The sequence below is a fragment of the Fundulus heteroclitus genome, chromosome 2 (genome assembly GCF_011125445.2).
Source record: "Fundulus heteroclitus isolate FHET01 chromosome 2, MU-UCD_Fhet_4.1, whole genome shotgun sequence".
In the NCBI taxonomy this organism is placed as follows: Eukaryota; Metazoa; Chordata; class Actinopteri; order Cyprinodontiformes; family Fundulidae; genus Fundulus; species Fundulus heteroclitus.
In genome coordinates, this window is record NC_046362.1 from 4,829,536 (window position 1) to 4,850,590 (window position 21,055).

At 41.6% G+C, this 21,055-nt stretch overlaps 1 protein-coding gene across 6 annotated transcripts in view; it reads left to right on the plus strand.

Moving 5' to 3' along the window:
* cep290 (centrosomal protein 290) overlaps positions 1-21,055 on the plus strand; it is an 83,623-nt gene that overhangs the window by 47,775 nt on the left and 14,793 nt on the right. For all 6 annotated transcript variants that reach the window (XM_021317057.2, XM_036146052.1, XM_036146073.1 and 3 more), the window contains 18 exons: positions 1,032-1,205; positions 2,436-2,547; positions 3,706-3,911; positions 4,280-4,431; positions 4,876-4,987; positions 6,708-7,163; positions 7,241-7,405; positions 7,613-7,720; positions 7,824-7,958; positions 10,161-10,430; positions 10,520-10,627; positions 10,830-11,029; positions 11,428-11,641; positions 12,695-12,832; positions 15,445-15,666; positions 17,004-17,126; positions 19,911-20,053; positions 20,182-20,337. In XM_021317057.2, the coding sequence (XP_021172732.2) occupies positions 1,032-1,205; positions 2,436-2,547; positions 3,706-3,911; positions 4,280-4,431; positions 4,876-4,987; positions 6,708-7,163; positions 7,241-7,405; positions 7,613-7,720; positions 7,824-7,958; positions 10,161-10,430; positions 10,520-10,627; positions 10,830-11,029; positions 11,428-11,641; positions 12,695-12,832; positions 15,445-15,666; positions 17,004-17,126; positions 19,911-20,053; positions 20,182-20,337 (3,194 nt within the window). The remainder of the gene's footprint in view (positions 1-1,031; positions 1,206-2,435; positions 2,548-3,705; positions 3,912-4,279; positions 4,432-4,875; positions 4,988-6,707; positions 7,164-7,240; positions 7,406-7,612; positions 7,721-7,823; positions 7,959-10,160; positions 10,431-10,519; positions 10,628-10,829; positions 11,030-11,427; positions 11,642-12,694; positions 12,833-15,444; positions 15,667-17,003; positions 17,127-19,910; positions 20,054-20,181; positions 20,338-21,055) is intronic.

Consider the following 21,055-nt stretch of genomic DNA (forward strand, 5'->3'; position numbering starts at 1 on the left):
AAGTCCCGCTTCCAGCGCTGTGATTGGTGCGGTAGACCGGAGAGTATGGAGTCTTCTCAGTCAGACGTGAGCCCCGTGTAAGTCAGTATGCCTGGCAAGGCTAGCGTTTTTACTCTTGTTTTAAAACAAACCGCAAATGAAGCAGTTCAACATTAACCTTCTTATACTAGCGGTTAGCTTGGCTAGCATTACAGAAAAAGCAATTAGAATCATGAGCAAACAGACAATGCCATTCGGTGCCTTGACCTTTAGATTTCCAAAAATCTACTGGCATTTTCAAATCTAACATGTTCACTAAACAACTGAGGCTGAAAGCTCAGAAGGATAACATAAGCCCAGTTGGGTGTACTTTGTTCAGCCTTCCTGTTATCCACTGAAAATCTTGCTCTTTCTCGCTCCCTTCCAGCCTGAATGAAGTGCAGACGTGTCGACATGTACTAGAAATCTGTTGTGTCTGTGTGTGTGTTGCTTCTTTAAACATCTAACTGATAATTACTGTCCCGGCAAAGTTAATTTGCCTCCTTTTATTTATGTGTTTCAAAATTGAAAAAAAAGTCAGTGCAACTGTATTGAGACATTGAGTGGAAGTAGGGTATCAATCAGACATACTTTAATAATCCCAGAGGGAAATGAAATCAAGATGTGTGATTCAGTCGACCCTGAATGTTTTGGCTTAATCTCGCTCTTTTGTGTTCGAAATTATGAGGATTGATGAGGAATGAACTTCAAATAAGATCCCAATTTAATACACTACAGAAATGCATGGGGCAGTCTTTAAATATGTTAAACGGTCTAAATGTTATATACTCATATTTTCTGCTATATTCTGGCCATTACGATTGAGTTCCAAACTCAGATAATTAAATAATAGTCAAATTTGTGAATCATGGAAATTAAATCAATAAGTAAATATTTCTCTTTACAATCCCACTGAAGAGAAATTTGTCTCTGTTTCACCTGTTCACAATGAAAACACATTTACCATTTAGTAGAGCCATTTTAATGTCTCACCCTTTGTTTTTATTCTAAAGGAAATGGCAGCCTATAAGATAACGGCCCTGCAGCGGGCCTTGGACGACAGCGTGCCTGCATCTGAACTTGAGAGGGCCAACAAGCAGTACACAGAGCTAACAGTCAAATACAGAGATGTGCTCCAGAAGGACAGCCTCCTCATCCAGAGAACCACCAACATGGAACATTTACAGGTAGAAAGACACATTACCAACCCAACTATTTACTCCGTGATCCGCTGTTACTTCTTAAATAAAAGTGGTTCTGTTTTAAAAGTCCTGATTCATCTCCCCATTCCACAAACTTTGATTCTTAGGAGTCAGATTTTCTCGCAATATTTTAAAGTAGTTTTGAACGCCACCGAGAGTTTTCTGAAGTTTTTTTTTATTTTTTTCATTGGATTTTGGCTGCTTTTTAAAACCTTGACATAACAGTCTTACAGTAAGAAAACCAAGAAGCAGGCTGGGATGATTATAAAACCAGCAGCTAGACAGTTGAAACTTGGCCACAATTGGGTGTTCCTGTTGGATAATGATTTCAAAAACTGGTTCTGAAATGGATAAAGCAGTTTAATGTTAAGCTTCTTTAATGGCCCCGACCTCGACCCTGTCTACAATGTGTGGACTTAGCTTAGAAGCAAAAAGGGAACTAAAAATAAGTAAAAAATTTCTTCAAATGAGTGTATTTTTCCTTGATTTGAGCAGGTAGATAAGACTATTTGCCAATAGAATGAGATTTTTGCACTTAAAACAGGAACAATTCATCTCTAAAATAACATAATTAGACATCCTGCACTTGAAATAAGACGATGAAGATGAATTGTTCCTATTATAAGTGGAAAAGTCTTAGTCCATTGGCAAATAGTCTTATTTACCTGCTCTAATCAAGGAAAAATACACTCATTTCAAAAAATTTTTACTTATTTTTAGTTCTGTTTTTGCAGTGTGATGTCTACACAATCATGTGGTCGAGATGCAACTTGCTAAGCAGTAACTATCCAAAAATGGAGGGAAGGATATGTAGAAACTCTAAATAAATGTAAACGGGTGCATGCAAGTCCTAGTTTTTAGAACTCGTCCAAGCTGTATTTTGTATTATCGGTCAAACCTAAAACTTCTTCTGCTTCGTTCACTGTTGTCCGATTACCCTGCTTATTTTTTAAACCGCCACATGAAACTCAAGTGCACCAGATGCAGGCAAGGTCAATATATTGCCAGAAAGTTTGTGAAAAAGCTGCTAATGACGGAAGAAAGTCTGAAACACCTTTGGAAAACCCAGAGAACGGTTGATCAAGCCCGCTTTAAAAGATTACAAGTGGCTGCTGTGCTTGGTGACATATTTTGCACAGTATTAGAAATATTGTTACTTTTAGCTGCCCGCTGAACTCTCCCTGTGCACATCTGTAATTCTGTCTTAAATCTCAGGGTGAAAACGAGTCTCTTCGAGAACAACTCGCCGCCATCAACAAAGAGCTGGAGATCACGAAGGAGAAACTCAACACCTTGGAGCAAGCATGGGATAACGTCGGCTCAGCCGGTAAACGGCACACGGTGCTCCCTCTGGTGATTTCCATCTATGAAAAAAAAAGAGCATGGTGTGTGCTTTGTTCGCTAAGAATCTGAAAACGTGTTACAAAAGTATTTGTGACACCTAACAGCCGAGGAATTCAGTCGCGAGGAAACCAAGAGTTTCAACACGCCGCCTCTCAGAAGTCCTTTAGGGGCTAAATTTGAGGTCGTCAGTGCTCTAAACAAAGCGTCGCGGGGTTTTTGTGATGCCACACAACGTGGCCACAGCCGAGGGTTCCCACCAGGGAAGATGACTGTGTTTACATCTGCTAAATTCCCATTTCTCTGCCTCCCTCTCTTCGGCTCTTATGTACATTTAGCTGCATTGTTTTAATTAATTGGGTTTGAGCTGTGGCTCGGGGTTGTTATGACAAATTTGTCACAACAGTGAGAACGTGAGGTTAAGAGTCGTGATAAGAATAAGGGACCAACAATTTGGGGCCAACAATTGGAAAGCTGAATGCTCCTGTGTGTAATGTAATCTCAGCATCAATTAAGGTGGTCTGTGAGGGCCTTCAAGGTTAGGAAACGTTGCATGGCGGCCCACTTAAACTTGACAGGCCAGGCAAGTTGACCAATAATTGGAGAAAGAACCTAGGGGCCCACAGTGACCCGGGAGGAATCGCAGGCCTTCAGAATTCAGCTGGGAATGAGGGCAAAAAAAAAGAAAACCAGTATCCCTGGGTCAGACATGCAGCCAAAGTAGCAATGCAGTGATTTATATCAATGTTCATGTGTTCGAACGGTCTAGTCAAATCCCAGACCTAAAGCTGACTGAGAATCTGTAGCAACGCTTGAAAACTGAGAGAGCCAGATGTTCTGGATCCAAACACACTGGGCTTGAGACATTATGCAAAGACGAAGAGGCTCAATTTCTGCCTTTAGATGTGCTAAGCCGGTAGAGACACATCCCATAATATTACCTCATCCCATAAGACCCCAATGAAAAACATTAGAGTTTGTGGTTGTAACATGACCAAACATAGAAAGGTACCAGGGGTGAAATCTAGAAGCCTTTTTTACATTAATGCCCCCTAAAGGGGTTTGGGATCACGGTGGTTCATGTCTTCCAGCTTTAGCATTCATACGGTCTGTCCATTGGTGGTTCCGGTTTCCTGTCTTTTAGGCCCTGACACTGGCCTGGCCAAGGCGGACAAGGCATCGATCAACAACGAGATGATCTCCGCGGCGAGACGGATCACCGCTCTAGAGATGAAGGAGCTGAACGAGAGGCAGAGGGCTGAGCACGCCCACCGAATGTATGAACACATGAGGAACTCCCTCAGACAAGTGGAGGAACGCAACTCCGAGCTGGAATCCAAGTTTGCCGAGGTGAGAGACCAAGGAAAACATCACAGATTAGTTTTTTTTTTTTTCTGTCAGGCACTCAAGACAGATGATTAGCCGGGTCAAGTCATAACAATCTGTTTGCGGTTCTAAATGGTCTGTGGCTCGCCGGGCAGGCACAGGTTCTTATCTAACATGTAGGTTTTGTATAGAATGGCGTTTTAGGCTCTGCAGAGCTGGTGTGGAAAGACGTTTGGTTCCCCCTGTCACCATTGAGGCTTACTTCTCTCTGAAACCGCAGATGAACTCAGATGCTTCACGATTTCATCACTCCACACCTTATGTGCTAATCCTCATCTGGCAAATAACTTTTCTTTTTTTTTTTTTTTATCAAACACTTTGTTGTCCTTTAGTTGACCAGGATGAACACGGAGGCCCAAAGGATGGAGCGGGAGCTGAGAGACGAGCTGGCGGGAAGCACCAGCAAAGCCGTTAGCGACGCAGACCGAGCCAGGATCGCAGAGCTGGAGAAGGCGGAGGCCGAGCTGCGCGTCGAGGTCTCCAAGTGCGTCTGACAGCGTCCGGTTGTTTTCCTTTGATCGCCACTATCATGAAAAATAGCTGTTGTTGGAGACTGCCCTCACAATCGTGCTAGATCTTTGGTAATTAATTGCCGAAGCAAACATGTTTTTTGCAATCCCAGCAAAGATAAGATGGCTTTCTGCTGAACGCACGCCGAAGATTTAACTTGGGCAGGAATCAACGTCAATACATTCACTGATATCATGACAGTACCAGTCTCTCATTAGATTGTTGGTAAAACTGTAAAATGTGAAGATATGAGCGGCGGTGCCTGCTGGAGACATCTGCATCCAGCTTAAAAACGTCAGCTTTAGTTCTCACCTTTGCACTAATGATCGCGTTGATAGTAAAGTCGTTCCAGGCTTTTATTTATGGGCGAAGATTAACACCAGGTGGCCAGTGATATATGTGCGCTTTTCTTCTACAGGCTTCAAGAGGTGTCTGATGTGGCCGTGTCTCAGGTGTCTGCTCTCCAGGCCCGACAGAAGTCCAAAGATAAGGAAGTAGAGGCTTTAAGGAGACAAATACTGGACTACCAGGTAACTATGAGGGCTTGTGTTTAAAGAAATAGCTAAATCAGAGGTGTCTTTATCTGTCGTTAGTATTTGGAGAGGCAGTTGGTATAGTATAAATGCAAATGTGAATAAACAGGCAATAAAATAAGGTTTCAGATGCCTCGTACCGCGGGCACCATGTTGGTGACCCCTGCTCTACAGGAAGGTGGACAGCCACCTCGAGCTCAAGCCCACTCCTCTTTCTTCTCAGCGCTGGCTCCCAGTTCCGTTTAGGATTCGGTTCATACTGTTGTTGTTTGTTTTTAAAGCTTTAGATGGCCTTGCGCCTGTCTATATTTATGAACTTTTGAAAATCCACCAACCCAGCAGATCTTCTGGAGGTGCCGCGCTCTAAGTGCAACAATTGGGGGGGGGGGGGGGGGGGGGGGGGGGGGGGGGGGGTGGGGGGGTATTGTTTTGTTTTTTTTTTTGTGGTTTTTTTTTTGTTTTTTTGTTTTGTTGGTGTGGGGGTGGTGTTTGTGGTTTTTGTTTTGGTTTCCTCTCTTCCCTTTTTCCCTGTCGCTTTCCTGACCTTCTTCTTCAAGCCAGTCTTACACCCATTTATTTAAAAAGGCTTTTGATATTTAACCTTTAGTGCTTTTATCTTTTTATTGTGGTTGCATCTTAACTTGCACTATTCTTTTGTGCTCCATATTTATTGGTTTTATTTTGTAAACCACTTTGGTCAGTGCTAGACATTGTTGGAAGGTGCTATATAAATAAAGTTAATACGACCTGTTTTCTACCTAGATTGCTTGCGTTTAGCTCCACGGCCTCCCCAACAGCTCTGACCAGCTTCCCTGTACGTTCTGGAGAAAAGCACACCAACAGCGTGGGGGGGCAGGCCCGTCTGCCTGTATCGTCTGAGACTTGTCGGAGTCAGGGATCTGATCCTGCCGCCACGTCTCGGTGAAACACATGATGCAGCATTCCCCAGACTCCCGTTTACAAGATATCTCATGTTCCCCATTATGATCAAAGGAGGGGATTATTTAAACTTCCTGCGCTACCCTCACAACGTCTCTTCTTTAACTCATCCAAAATTTGCTCAGGCTTGCCCCATCGCTATCTTTACGCATCATAAGAGGACGCAGTAATGTAAACCCATCAGAAAACCCTTCCAAAAAAAAAAAAAAAAAAAGCCATGCTTCCGACCAGAAGCAGAGGAAAGAAATTAAAAAGGGGAAAATATGTCAGTTACTGTGATGTTGTTGAGCCAACGCAAGGAGGAGGTTCCCTGTCTTGCATTGGTTTGAATCAAAAGCAACCCACACTTTTCAGATTACCATTTGTAAAATATGTCTTAATATTTTCCTTTATTTAGCTTCGATTTTATGATCATGGGCTACGTTACGTCGTCCATTCGCAATAAACACATTCAAAGCGAGTGAAGTTTGTGCCTGTGGCGTGACATCGTATCAAAGAGATCAAATGTACGATTAGCTCAGCAAGGACCTGTATTTTGTTTAAAAAGGGTTTATTTAAGCTTTATGCAGGTATTCTCATTAAGATCCATTTTCCCTTTTTAAGGAGAGACGTGCTTGATTAAAAAAATCAAATAAAAGCAATTAAATTCTTTTTTTTTTTTTTGTAAGGCACTTCATGTGGTGTTTTTTTTTTTTTTTTTTTTCATTTAATTAGATTCTAGTAAACCATAGAGAAGGTTAGTTTGCAGCACTCTCACGCTCTGGCTCTGTTTTCTCAGTCACAGTCGGATGAGAAGGCCCTGATCGCTAAGCTCCACCAGCACATCGTAGCCCTGCAGCTCAGCGAGTCGGCGGCTCTGGGGAAACTCCAGGCCGCCGCCTCGCACCTCCAGCAGCTGGAGGCCTACAAGCTGCGCGCCGAGCAGCGGCTGGACGCCGGCGAGCGAGCGCTCTTCCTCGCCCGCCAGGAGGGCCGTAGCCGCGCCGCGCACCTTCGCCAGACCGTCCAGTCCCTGCGGAGGCAGTTTGCTGGAGCGCTGCCCCTCCAGCAGCAGGAGAAGTTCTCGTCCACGATGTTGAAACTCCAGGAGGACAGAGCTAAAGCCCAGGCGGAGAGGAGGGGGGCGGAGGAGGAGAGGCGGAGAGCAGAGGGGAGAGCTCAGGAGCTGGAAGTGAGACTGCGAGGTCTGGAGGAGCTCATCTCAACCCTGAAGGACGTGAAGGGAGCCCAGAAGGTCAGTGGGGGGAACAAAGCGTCCTGGAGCATTTCGTGCATTGCACACGTAACTAAACTGTTAATTACATGAAACAGGTCACCGAGTGGCACAAGAGGATGGAGGAGGCTCGCCTCCAAGAGCTGAGGAAGGGCAGGGAGCTGGTGGTCCAGAAGGAGGAAATCACCTACCTGAAGAAGCTGGTGGAGGAGCAGGACCGGACAATCTGCTCGCTGGAGGAGGATATCGTTCAGCTGAACGCTGTAAGAGCAGACCTAGACGTCTCCGAGCACCAACCTGCCAAGTCTCCCCAAACTGTGTTAAGTTAGCTTGTTTTATAAATATCGTAAATAAAGCCATCATTGTGCAAAAATGGAGTTGGGCGTATCTAGTGATGTCACATGTTGACCCTTACTCATTAGCCAGCATGGTGGTTCCAAGTGTTTGAGAAAGGTCTTTACTCTAATAAGCTTCAAGAGGAACGGCTGCTGGCGTGGGATCAGCGGGAGGTGGAGCTGGAGCGCCAGCTGGACCGCTACGAGAAGCAGCAGAAAGACGTCCTCAACAGTGCTGAGAAGGTACCGCAACGCTTTATTGTTACAATGAGACAAGCTGGGCTGATTCCTCAAACGTTTCGCCACCCACTAAACCGCCGTCTCTTCACCGTTTTGTTCCTTTCAGTTTAACGAAGGTGCAGAATCCCTCCCAGACCCAGCGCTGCCTCTTGCTCATCAGTTAGAGTTCGCCTTGGGTAAAATCAAGGAGCACGTTCACACCATTATGGACCTGCAGGGAACGTGCAAAAGTTTGGACAAGGTAAAGGATTCAGTCGCAGCTCGCACATCCGTAACCCGTAAAAGGTCATTTTAGAATCCTGGTTCATTTCTCCTTGATGACAAAAAAGTGTTGGTTCCCCAATGTTCATTATGTGCGGCAGCTGTTCAGGCAGCAACATGGACTGTAATGCATCATTGTTATTTTTTAAGAAAAAAAGTCGGACTGTCGGGGTCAAAACCGTGTCCGCTTCCTAAAAGCTGCAGTAAAAAATAGTATGCTGGTATGTTTCCCACCTTTAATGGTGGGAAACATACCAGCATACTTAATAAAAACTTAAAAAACATACTTTTTTAATCAAAAAAGGAAAAAAGTATGAATAAAATGCGTTACGCACAGTTTGTTTGCTCGAACGCAAATCGTTATCCAACATTATTGCTGATACACTTTTTAGTTTTCAGGGTTTAAATGAACCCTTGCCAAAAACGGTACAAAGGTTACCATTTTGCTGCATATACAGTATGTTCAGTCTGAAAAAGCAGTGGTAGTAGTAGCAGTGCTGCATGCTGGAGCATTCGCCGCACTGTTGCCTGGCAACAAGTAGGCAACAAGTAGGACTCGGGTTCAAGTCCCAGCCACGGCTCTTTCTGCTTGGAGTTTAGATGTTCTCCACATGCATGCCTGGGTTCTTTCTGGGTACTCCAGCTTTCCCTCAGAGTGCGATAAAGTGACTTGTTTGGTTGTTCTAAATTGCCCCAAGGGCAAAATCTCAACATGGACAAATGCATTGGCAATGGTATTCAGTTATATATGTTTTGTGTCTTTAACAACATTTTTGTCAGGTTTTGTGTAACTTAGACATTTAAGGCATATTTAAACAACTGAGACAATGTTTTTCTATTTATATATAAACAGGCTCCCGCGGATTTGTGTTATATTCAGAACCTTTTGGTTCTCTTATGTGTTTCAGTTCTTCCTTTTCACATTGAAATCCTTCAGTTGTGGTCTACAGGACTGTCTCAGAAAATTAGAATATTGTGATAAAGTTCTTTATTTTCTGTAATGCAATTAAAAAACATGAAATGTCATACATTCTGGATTCATTACAAATCAACTGAAATATTGCAAGCCTTTTATTGTTTTAATATCGCTGATTATGGCTTACAGCTTAAGAAACCCAAATATCCTATCTCAAAATATTAGAATATCGTGAAAAAGTATACTAGTAGGCTATTCACCAGAGCCAACAATACAAATGAGCTAAAGGCCGCTATTGAAGCATCCTGGGCATCCATAACACCTCAGCAATGCCACAGGCTGATTGCCTCCATGCCACGCCGCATTGATGCAGTAATCTGTGCAAAAGGATTCCCAACCAAGTACTGAGTGCATTAATGGACATTTTCAGATGTTTGATTTTGTTTTGCTGTTATAATTTTTTTTTTTACTTGGTCTGAGGAAATATTCTAATATTTTGAGATAGGATATTTGGGTTTCTTAAGCTGTACGCCATAATCAGCGATATTAAAACAATAAAAGGCTTGCAATATTTCAGTTGATTGGTAATGAATCCAGAATGTATGACATTTCATGTTTTTTAATTGCATTACAGACAATAAAAAACTTTATCACAATATTCTAATTTTCTGAGACAGTCCTGTATATAAGATGGAACTGCAATGCTTTGGTCTGAATTCCTTATTCATTTACCCCCACCTTCCCTTTTAACCGGGTTTGAGGTGCACCTGAGAGCAACCGGTTGTGTCGCTGTCTCTTTAAATCTAAAGGAGGCGCTTCAGACAAGTCGCAGAGCGTTCTACTCCTCCCCGTTCGGCGGTGTAATGAGCAACCAAGTGTTTTAACTTTATACACTTGTAGCTTCAGCTTGGACTATAAAATCACTCCGAGAAATAAAAATGGTGGAGGTCCATGACCTTGTTTAGCAGCTCTGTGGCAAATACTTTGATGCAGTTGTTCAAAAAACCTAATGGAAAACAAAGAAAACTGAATGACTGGAAAAATTTGACCCAAAAACAAAACGGAGAGATCCACGCCACACCTGGAGAGACTACATTCAAACTTTCTGCACAACTAGAGACTCCCAAGTAAAAAACAAAATGTATTTAAGGGCCAACTTTTTTTCTTTTTTCTTTTTGCAGATGTCCCCTTTAAGGGTTAGTTAAATGTATTGCACAGCCAGTTTGGTTCATATCTGAATCCTTATTGTAAAACTCTGACGTACAGAAGCTGAAGGAGAATGAAGTGGCTCTACTGAAAGCAGAACACAACGTCGTGTCCAGGGACAGGGTCATCAACGAGCTGCGTCTCCGGCTTCCAGCAGCCGCCGACAGAGAGCGTCTGCTGGCAGAGCTTAGACAGAACGAAGAGGACCAGACCGGCAGCCAGCCCGGACTCAAGCTGGCCCACCAGACTATCAGAGATCTCCAAAGTCGCCTCGACAGGAAGGAAGACGTGCTGAAGAAATACCAAAGCCAGCTGGCTCAGGCCAGACAGGTGAAGCTATGCTCTTCAATGCATTTCAGAAAGGTTTCCATAGACGTGTTTTAATCGTGTTTTTCCTTGTTTTTCTCCGTCGGTCCTAGGATCAAGAAGAGATGATAAAAAGACATCAGGAAGAGTTGAAAATATTACATCAGAAGCTGGACTTGCACACGGACACGACTCTGGACCAGTTCAAACAGACGGCGATGGTACTTTTAGTCTTTCTGTTTTAAAACCTGAAGTTCTGGCTCCAAATCTCTTTTGAATACTTACATGTAGAAGTGCTACATTTTTAAATGCAATTGCCAACGGGGCCTTAAAATCCTTGACATGTTAAAAACAACCAGGTGCCCGTTCTCCACGCGCCTGTATTGGCGTATTTGATTTAAAAACGGCCTTCTTGATGTCCAGGAGCTGCTGAAGAAGCCCGCTATCAGAGTGCCATCATCTAAACACCTGGAGCGTCTGGCTGAGTTAGAGCAGAGCGTGGCAGAGCAGGACGCGTCCCTCAGCTCCGTCACAGAGAAGCTGAAGCGGACCACGGCTGAGCTGGAGCGACAGAGGATCACCATGGAAACACAGGCTAAGAAACACGCCGAGGAGATGGCAAAGTAATCACCCAGACGGGCTGTGGGCTTCATAGTCACATCGACTAATCGAATAAAAAGGCTCAGATTAAGCTATTTAGCTGAGTACATTGATTTAACATTGTTAGCATTATTAATGATACATTTCTGCAACATTTTGACTCTACTATAGTAAGAATGATGTTGGTGTTTATGAACAGTTCCTTTAAAAGCGTTATCTTCCCCTTTTTGTTTTTTGGTGTGTTTTCTAATACTGCCACCATTTATATCAAAGTATTTCTCTAGCATTTAATCTCCTAGGCCAAGAAAACATTTGGTCTAAACTTGACCTTTAGAAAACGCCAACTTTTTTTTAGGCCTATAAGAATGTTGACCTGGCTTGTACTTGTTATTTACAGTATTAACATGGGGGTTTGTTGCAGGCTGGAGGAAAGCTATGTTGCCCAGGTGAAAGCTCTGAGCGATGAGACGGAGGACCGGAGCAGTCAGCTGGCTCAGATGGAGAAGGAGATGAACTTCCTCCGCACGGAGCTGGAGGCTCAGAAGGAGGCCAACGTCCGCTCCCCGAGCAACACCATGAAAAACCTGGTCGAACGACTCAAAGCACAACTCGCTCAGAAGGAGAAACAGCTTAAGGTCCTTTTTTTTTTCTTACTTGGTATTTGTTAGTTCCCAGAATCGCTTTTTCTTGGTCTAAACTAAAACAAAGTCTTGTCTGTGTATCGACTGAGTAACTCACTTATTAACTTATTAGCTTATTATCTGTAGATGTGTGACTGAGAACAGCACGCCTAGTTTAGCAAAAAAAATAGGAAGTTACATCTAATCAGTAATACAGCCTTCGGACAATTATACATTCAAATTGTAATTCTTTGAGACATGGCTTCCTCTAATGAGAAGAATTATTCTTTATCAGTCAGGTTCCAGCATTCTTCCATAGCAGCAGACAGACTCTGCATCTACGAGGATAAATATCATAGAATTGTCACAAAATGTTAAAGAACTGTAGTTTTAAAACTGGGTTAACTTAGTAAGTTTGACGGGTGTTGCGTTTTAGTTTCCTCACTTCCACTGTCTGCTTTTTTTTATCATAACTTTAAAAAGAGACGGATTTTCTTCATCTACACTAGAAAAGTGTGTTTCTCCCCTTTTTCTGCATTTTCTGTTGTCCATTATCTCTTTCAAAGGCAGATTTATTTTCGGTTTTCGGCCCTGATGTCTGAATCGCTAGCTCGATTTCTTATAATTTTGCTAGCACTTTAAATATCGCATTTTAGACTCGGCCTAATGGGACCAACATTGATCATCTTTTGAGTTTTTATACTTCTTTCTATTATTTCTGCGAAAAACATGTCGGGGCCATGTTTTCTATCAGCCAGCTCATCAAAGCATCTCTTTTAGCTGTGGACTCATTTTCAGAATTAGACTTTTACAGGTATTTAAAGAAAAACAAATAGCCATGTCTTTTGCATGATGTGTGGAAAACGCTAATTACAACAATGTCATTTATTGACGTCGGGGCATGTTCTGCGATTTGTTTGCGCTACAAACCAAAGCAACTGAATGAAAATCATCCATAAGCGACGAGTCCATGTTTCTGCTTGAGGTCGTAGATTTGAAATGAGCTCTGACGGCCTTCTGTAATTGCGTTTATAAGAGCCAGGGCCTGTCTGTTTCGTCTCTTCTCAGGCTCTCAGTAAGGCGCTGCTGGAGCTGCGGGCGGAGATGACGTCTGCCGCAGAGCAGCAGGTCATAGCCAGGGCTGCTCAAAAGGAGGAGAGCCTTAATGTACAGATGCTGGTTGACAAACACACCAAAGAGCTGAAGGTAGGATCAAAGTGTCCGCACGGCACCGCCTTTTTTTTTTTACTCACTGGTCATGGTTCGTTCCCTGTTGATGTAATCAGCTCCATTGAGGCTTTGTTGGATGTTTGAGGTCCTACAAATTGGCATAATGGTTAGAAAGCAGGGCTTCTACAAAGCAGCTGTAATTGAATCATAGTGCTGCTGACAGGCTGCATTAGATACCTCTGGCTAATATGAAATGATGTTTCCAATGTTTCTGGATTTAAAGGAGCACCTACATCAATCCTAGCGAGCAGGAAGGTGACCTCAGTGAACACCCGTCAGATGACCACCTGCATACACTGCAAAAACTGAACTAAAAATAAGCAAGATTTTCTTCAAATCAGTGTGTTTGTCCTTGATTTGAGCTGGTAAATAAAACTATCTGCCAATGGAATAAGATTTTTGCACTTAAAATAGGAACAACTCATCTCCGTCATCTTATTTCAAGTGCAGTTTATCAAATTATCCTATTTTAGGGGTCAAAATACTCATTCCATTGGCAGATCATCTTATTTCCCTGCTCAAATCAAGATCAAATACACACATTTCAAGAAATTTCCACTTATTTTAGTTCCCTTTTTGCAGTGTATACAAGCATGTGTTCAACTTTAGACGGTTGTTGTTTCTTTCATCTGTTACTGGTCATACAGTTCCGATCATCATGGGCACGGCTGGACTAATTAGTTTTTAGTTTTTTAGATTATATGAATTATTCTTTTCCCGCAGTGGAATTGTTCTACAACCTAAAACAACAACTGGATCCACACAGACTCAAAAATAAGCATACACCCCGAGTCATACTCAGATGTCTGTTTGGAAAGGGATTTATATTTCGATCTGTGTTTGGGAACGTGTCTACCCGGATCGTTCTGCGGTGTCCAAGGTTTAACCGCATGACCCAAACCGGCCTTTAGATGACAGGAAATCAAATCCTGCTTTCAGGAAGGGGAAAAAACAGCAGCCATGTAAGCTGAAGCCTGCCGTGAACGTGAAACTGTTAGATCGCTGAGGGCGCCAACCAAGAAAGAAGCCCCTGCTCCAAAATGAGATAAAGATTGAGCTGTTTGGCCACAACGACAAAAAGTATCTTTTGTGACTTTTTTAAACTTGGGAATTGTGTACCAACCTCCAAGTATGGAGGTGGCAGCATCATGCTGTGGGGCTGTTTTGCTGCCAGTGACCCATGGGCATGCAACAGAAACTTAAACCTGTGGAATGTCATCAATCCTCTTGTAAGCGGTGATCCTTAAAAGATCATCATCTCTGATCAGCAATCAGTGATGGTCAGGCATAAAATCAGCTGTTTCTGGTCTCATTTAAAAAAAAACAATGTGTGGGATCTATACCAAACGTTTGCATACACAAAAAAAAAATAATCCTGATTTCTAAAATCATGTGCACACACACCAGAAAGAAATTTCCGTTTATAGATCCCAGCTGCACCTCAGTGTTTCCGTACCGGGTTCTGCCCTCTACACGCCTGGATTCAGCTGTAAACGCTCAATGCAAAGCACCTCATGCATGTTAATGTGGATTTAAATGAGTCAGACAATCGTTATTTTAACATTGACAATAATGAAGAAGAAACTGAAAAGAGTTTCTTTCTAAATGGACATATTACCCACCATCATCATCATGAGCCAGGAAACCTGATCCCTGACACCGCGGACCTCTCTAAATCTCCTTCACAGGGTCGTCCAGCAGTGCCAGTGGATCCACCACGCAGCATTACGCACAAGTGTCACCGAGCTATTTCAGTGTGATTAGCTCATACCTTGTCACAATTTAGTTGTTCATCTGTGGTATATGGAGGACCAAGTCTTTCATATTTAAAAATAAATACAGAAATAAATAAATGCTCAATAAATAAATATGCATACAATTATGTGCCACCAAAAAAAACAATAAACAAATAAATGTAGATAGAAAATAAATTATACAGTGAGACAAAATGTATATATCTCCTTTAATTAGCCACTTTATTTATTAATTACTTATTTTTTAAGTATTTATTTATGTGCATGTTATTATATTTTTGTCTGTTTTATTCTTTCTTTGTATTTTTTTGCCCTATTTATTTCTCCGATGCTATTTATTTCTGCCTGTCCTTTTTACATTTCTGTTTGTTGTTTTTATATTTCTGTCTGTCCTTTTTACATTTCTGTTTCTCATTTTTACATTTCTGTTTCTCGTTTTTACATTTCTGTTTCTCGTTTTTACATTTCTGTTTCTCGTTTTTACATTTCTGTTTCTCGTTTTTACATTTCTGTCTGTCCTTTGACAGATTAAGTCTCCGTTTTTATGTACACAAGCTTCATAAATGAGATGCCAGATGATTTTCTACAAATACGGAAACACTGAGACAAATGATATGATAGAAATATTAATAAATGCTCATCCTCAACTGGACGAAGAAGATTTGCTAGTGGTGACTGTCGTCAATACAAGCCTCGTTGCTGCATTGTACCCTGATCTGTGATTTGTCATTCACAGCTCCCAGATGATTGCACGATTTTGCAAATCAAAGCATAACATAAGGAAAAAAAATTATAGATCCTAGGATTTAAGATCCCATGCAACTCTTTTTGTAGGAACGGCTGCAGGAACTGAACGAAGAGCTTCAAGCCTCCAAGGAGTCTGCCAGAGCAGCCAGGAGCAGAGAGAATAATTTGAAAGAGGAGGTCGAAGGGCTAAACCAAGATTTCCAAAAGAATCAAAAATCTCTGAGACGTCTGCAGGCTGAAAAAGAGGAACGAGAGCAAGAAGTGGAGGAGCTCAAGCAGCAAGTAAAGAGGCTCACCAGCACCATGCAGGTTTGTTACTGTAAGCATGAGATCCTTCCCTCGCTGACCCATTCCTGAGGAAGGATTTACTGTAGCCACAATGGCTCAGAGAAAAAAGAATTAACATATTTTCTTCTTTTTGCTTTTTCTTTCCAACTTATTATCTTTCACATCATTAAACTAATGTTGATATCAGACAGAAATAACCTGAGTAGATAAAAAGACAGTTTTCAGGTGATGGTTCTATTTATCAAGGGGGAGGGGTGACCTAGTGGTTAGAGCAAAGCGTTGCTTCCCGAAGGTTCTGGGTTCGACTCCCACAGACTGCCGCCCTGGGTCCCTGAGCAGGACCCTTAACCCCAAATTGATGCACTGGCACCGCAGAGTGGCAGCCCACTGCTCCCCAAGGGCATGGGTTAAATGCAGGGAGCAAATTTCATTGGGATGTACAATAATAAAGATTATTATTAAAAAAGGCATAAATGGGAGCGTTCCAAGGCGAAGACCGCTGCAGTCTGAGAGGAAGACAAAGACCCCTTCTGTGTGGAAAAGTGGAGCTTTTTGGAAGTTGTGCACGCTATTACATTTGGCAAAAGACAAACAGCATTTGAGAAGGGAGAAAAAAATCCATTGAAAACGGCCTTTTGAATTTACTCAGTTTATTGTCGGCTGATATTAAAATTAGTTTGACCACTTGAAACAGTTTAGCATGGCAAAAAAGGGAAAAGAGAAGACATCTATGATGAAAAATCCTTTTCTCAAGGCACTCTGTAGTCGGGCACATTGGAGGAACCGGCTGCAGAGGGATCTGTTGGACAACAGCCACATGACAGCCACTAGCGTCATGAGGGGAAAGCGATTCAAATTCTCTGACTTTCGTTCAACATTCAGATGTTGAAATATGATAATACATTGATATGGGAGACACGCCATGCTTGTTAGGCTCGTCTACAGCCAAACTAAAAAAAAAAAGAGAGGAATGTCAGAAAAGGAATGATCACTTTTATCATTTCAAATGTTCTAGGCTGGAATGAATATATAACTTCCCAATAAAATGGGAATAAGTTGTCCACATGCTACTGCAGCCATCAGCATGCTGCTGGTATCATTCTGACTGGATATTTGATCACCCTGCTGGGCGGAATTGATTTAAACTAGTTTGTTTTCTGACAAAAAAAAAAAAAGAAGTATAGTCTGAACATTTCCACATGGGTTAAGGTCTGGAGTTTTAGAGGAAGCTTAACGATAGCCTGCTTTATCCACTCCAGAACCGATTTAGATGCGACAGGAAATCCTCGTTACCCATCTGTAAAAAATAATGAGATGAACATGACAAAGAGATGCTTCGTTTTCCCGCTGTTGCTTAGAATCAGACGGAGGCAGCTGGGAAAGGGCCCACCGTAGAGAATCTGCAGAAGAAGATCAGGAGGCTGGAGTCTGACCTGGAGAAAAGAAACGAAGGGAAAACCATCAAAGATGATCATGGAAAGGTGTGTACACCATTTCAGCAATAAAACGTCGCCGCTGGGCACAAATCTCGTATCACCGTTTCTAGTCTTTTGTGTTATTTAGTTGAAGTCAACTCTATCTATCACCCTTCACATCCATCTGGGTTTTTCTGTATAAATTAGAAGCAAAAAAGTATCACAACGAGCCTGTAAGTTTGACCTAACATTGGGAATTTGCATTTAGAATAGAGACTTTTTTTTTTGTTTAATTTCTTGAACATTTTAATTTTTGCAGATACATGTTTTTGACAGCAGAAAAATCCTCTGTTACACTGCAAAAAGAGAACTAAAAATAAGTAAAATTTTCTTGAAATGAATGTTTTTACCCTTGATTTGAGCAGGTAAATAAGATTATTTGCCAATGGAATGAGTATTTTTACCCCTAAAATAAGATAATTAGACATACTGCACTTGAAATAAGATGATGGAGATGAAATCTTCCTATTTTAAGTGCTAAAATCTTATTCCATTGGCAAATAGTCTTATTTGCCTGCTCAAATCAAGGATAAATACATTCATTACAAGAACATTTTACTTGTTTTTAGTTCTATTTTTGCAGTGTATACAGATATCACTATATCATCACCATATTACCACATTGTGACTATGGTAAATCCAACAGTGATGGCATCTGCTTATATACAAACAATAACTGGTGCGAAATGGGAAAGATTATATCAAGTCACCGCTCTGCTGATGTGGATTTAATGAACGTTAAATGCTGGTCCTTTTTATTTACCACAGGGAACTTACTATTTTCCTCAAACTACTACATTCCTCCCAGTACAAACACCAAATAGGCCCTGAATGTTTATATTACTCCATCAGCAAACTGCAATGTATGATTCTGACAAGTTTATACACAAAATGATGCTGCTGTTTTCGTTTCTCTACCTTTCCTGAGTCATTGCAACATTGCTGATGCTAGTCTGAAACACAATAAAGAATAGCCTAAGTACAGCAATTCTGTATTTAGACTGCTTAATATTTCTTCAAATCGGCCCAATGACATATGTGGAAGTTGTGAAGAAAACTGCACTGCACCTCCGGTCCAGTGGGTGGTGGCAATGAGAAACCAAAGACCAACCAAGCAAAGCTCCACCGACGAGCCTGTATCCCGCCATTCGTTCAAAAATCAAGATGGAGAAGGCACAACTGCCGTATGTCCTTTTCCTTTGGTCCATTCTCGATCGCAGAAAGTACACTTAAGTATGACTCTCATATAAGGTTGAAAACGACAACAAAAACACGCAGGTGTTAAATATGCCGGACGAGCAGAGGTCAGAACAATCATGGTGGCTCAGCACATAACCCCACCCCTCAACAACGGCAGGGTAATCTGAAAGTCCTACCCCCAGACCAGCACCTTTATCCTGGAAAGGTGTTGACATGGAAAATAGAAATGACTTTGGTAAAGCTGTGTTGAAACGCACAAAGGCCTTTCAGGGTCTCAGGTAAGGGCAGAAATCCCCCCTGCAATGGAAAAGGAGATATTGAGTCTGGTAAGGCAAGGCAAATTTATTTGTATAGCACATTTCAGTACAAAGACAATGCAAAGTGCTTTACATGATTATAACATAGGAAAATAAAACAGAATAAAAGAAAGTTAGAATAAAAACAAAATAAAACATGGAAAAATAGAAATTAAAAGCAAATATTAAAAACAGGTGGACTACAAAGTTGAACAAATGATTTTTCAGTCATGTCATGCTTTTTAGGCCCATACTTTCATCATGAAATCAAAAGATTGGCCCCAATACCAATATTGATTTGGCCCATTTCTTCAATTTTTATTTTGTAGCATCTTATCCATCATATTTACCACCAGCTTTCCTCAGGCAGTGTTTATTTTACACTAGGTGCATATCGCAAACAGCACTGGCCTTAGAGAATCTGACACTATTTACATAAATATTCATAAATAAGGGCTGATTTGAACTTCCTTTCCATCCAGTTTGTTTCACGGCATCTGATGTGGTGCAAAGTGCCGCAGCCTGTCTAATAAATTTAACTAACCCACACAGCTTTGAGCGTATTTCGATGGTTCATCGAAATACGCTATGCTATAAATACTTGTTGATTTTATGTAGGTTTGTGTCAGTTTTACGTCAATTTTTTGTTGTTTTACTACTTTTGAAATTTGATGGGTTCTATTGGTGTTATCTATATTTTGGTTTATCTCCACAGCTCTTTGATGCCTCCAAGTGCCCGAGGCTCTCAGCTCCATATATTCATCTTTGTGTCTTTATTCATGTTTCCGCCCCTCGACTCCTCACTTGTCCTTTATGCTTGTGTTAAGCTCTTTGTGATTAGAGTTGAATTTAATTAGATTGCAGTTTGAGGAATAGACTTGCAAACTTTGATTTTCCCACATTTAGAGGGCTTAAGTAGCTCGATGAAGCATCACCTCTTTTGGCTCAGGGGTCATTTCAGATGGGTTAGGGGAATGTGAGTGATGTGTTTAGGAGCATGTTAGAAATTTTGTTGTAGAAAAGAAAAGAATCTTCCTCGTTTAATTTTAAGAAGAGAGCAGCTGAATGTTTTCCAATGTCTTAAAGGTTATTGTTGGAGTATTACTACACAAAAACAGACCATTTGTCGTTTTTTGAACCTCTTGGGGTATCGGGACCAAATCAAACCACAGGCAGGTGCACACCTCCCACCCACTCCCCCCCCAAACACATCCAACCAACTAATGCGTTGCACTACACAATTATAGATGAGTAGTTACCTCTTTAGCTAATGTAAAACGTTCTTGTTTGACAGCATAAAGATGAAATTTTGCGGTGGGAGGAGAGCAAAAAATGGCAGGCCAGGATGGAAAAGGTGAAGAATTCCCTAAAGGAGAAGGAACGTGATAATGAATCCTTGTCAAAGCAGCTCAGCACTCTTAAAGATCTTTATGCCAGGTCAGTGAATGCATCTGGTATGCACAGCTTCTAGATTTGCTGCAGCGACGTTGATGAATGAACAACACTCGCGCAGTCGGTCTGTCCTCAACATTTATTGGCCTTGTGTGTTTTCGTTTTGCTCGCAGACTGGAGCAGGAGAAGGCCGCGTTGCAGAAAAAACTGAAAGCTCGGGGTGTGACTGCTGACCAGGTGGTGGGGGTTCGAGCCAACGAAATGGAAAGAGAGATAGAGGAGTTGAAGAAGAAGAATTCAGAGCTGGAAACCCAGATTGTAACCATAAAGTATGTTTGAGCCTACGTAGGTCTTCTTTTCAAAATCCCCTAACTGTTAGTGGTGTGTTGGACCGTTTCACAATATGTTTTACCTGAATTTAAGTATCCTGGTATGTTAAAGACTTGCCTTTTCTTATCTTGTGCATTCAATTTTTCTCTAAAAGATCTCAGCTAAAAGTGGACTTGGTGATTAAACAAACTAGTTATTCCACTGCAGCGATTCATTCTCCCTGTTGGTTTAATTGAACTTCCATTGCTTAGAAATGGGTTTCAGGGCATGATGGATGCTACAATGCTGCAAAGCCCTCTAGGTTTTCTAGAAATGTCTGGTGGGGAATGTATAAAATATTTAAACAAATACAAATCTGATAACTGCAGCATGCGTGTTATTCATCCTCCACAAAGAAGATAAGTCACAATAACTGAATTGCTTAGCTAGCTGTTTAGAGTGTTGTGTTCAAGCACAGTTATGGAAAGTTGAGGGGAAGGAAAAAATGTGGAGAATAAAGTTTTACATATAACAATAGCCACAACCTTTTCAGTGAAATGCTAATTTATTGAGATGTGCCTGTGTGCCACTAGAAGTACTGGTTATAGAAATATTCAGACAAGGTAACGTTTGTCACTGCAGAAAATGTTCTTAGAATCGCCATGACAACAGCAACAATAACAAAGAATAGGATTTTATCCAAAAGGCTGTATGTCTCTTTTATTTTAAAGTAAATGA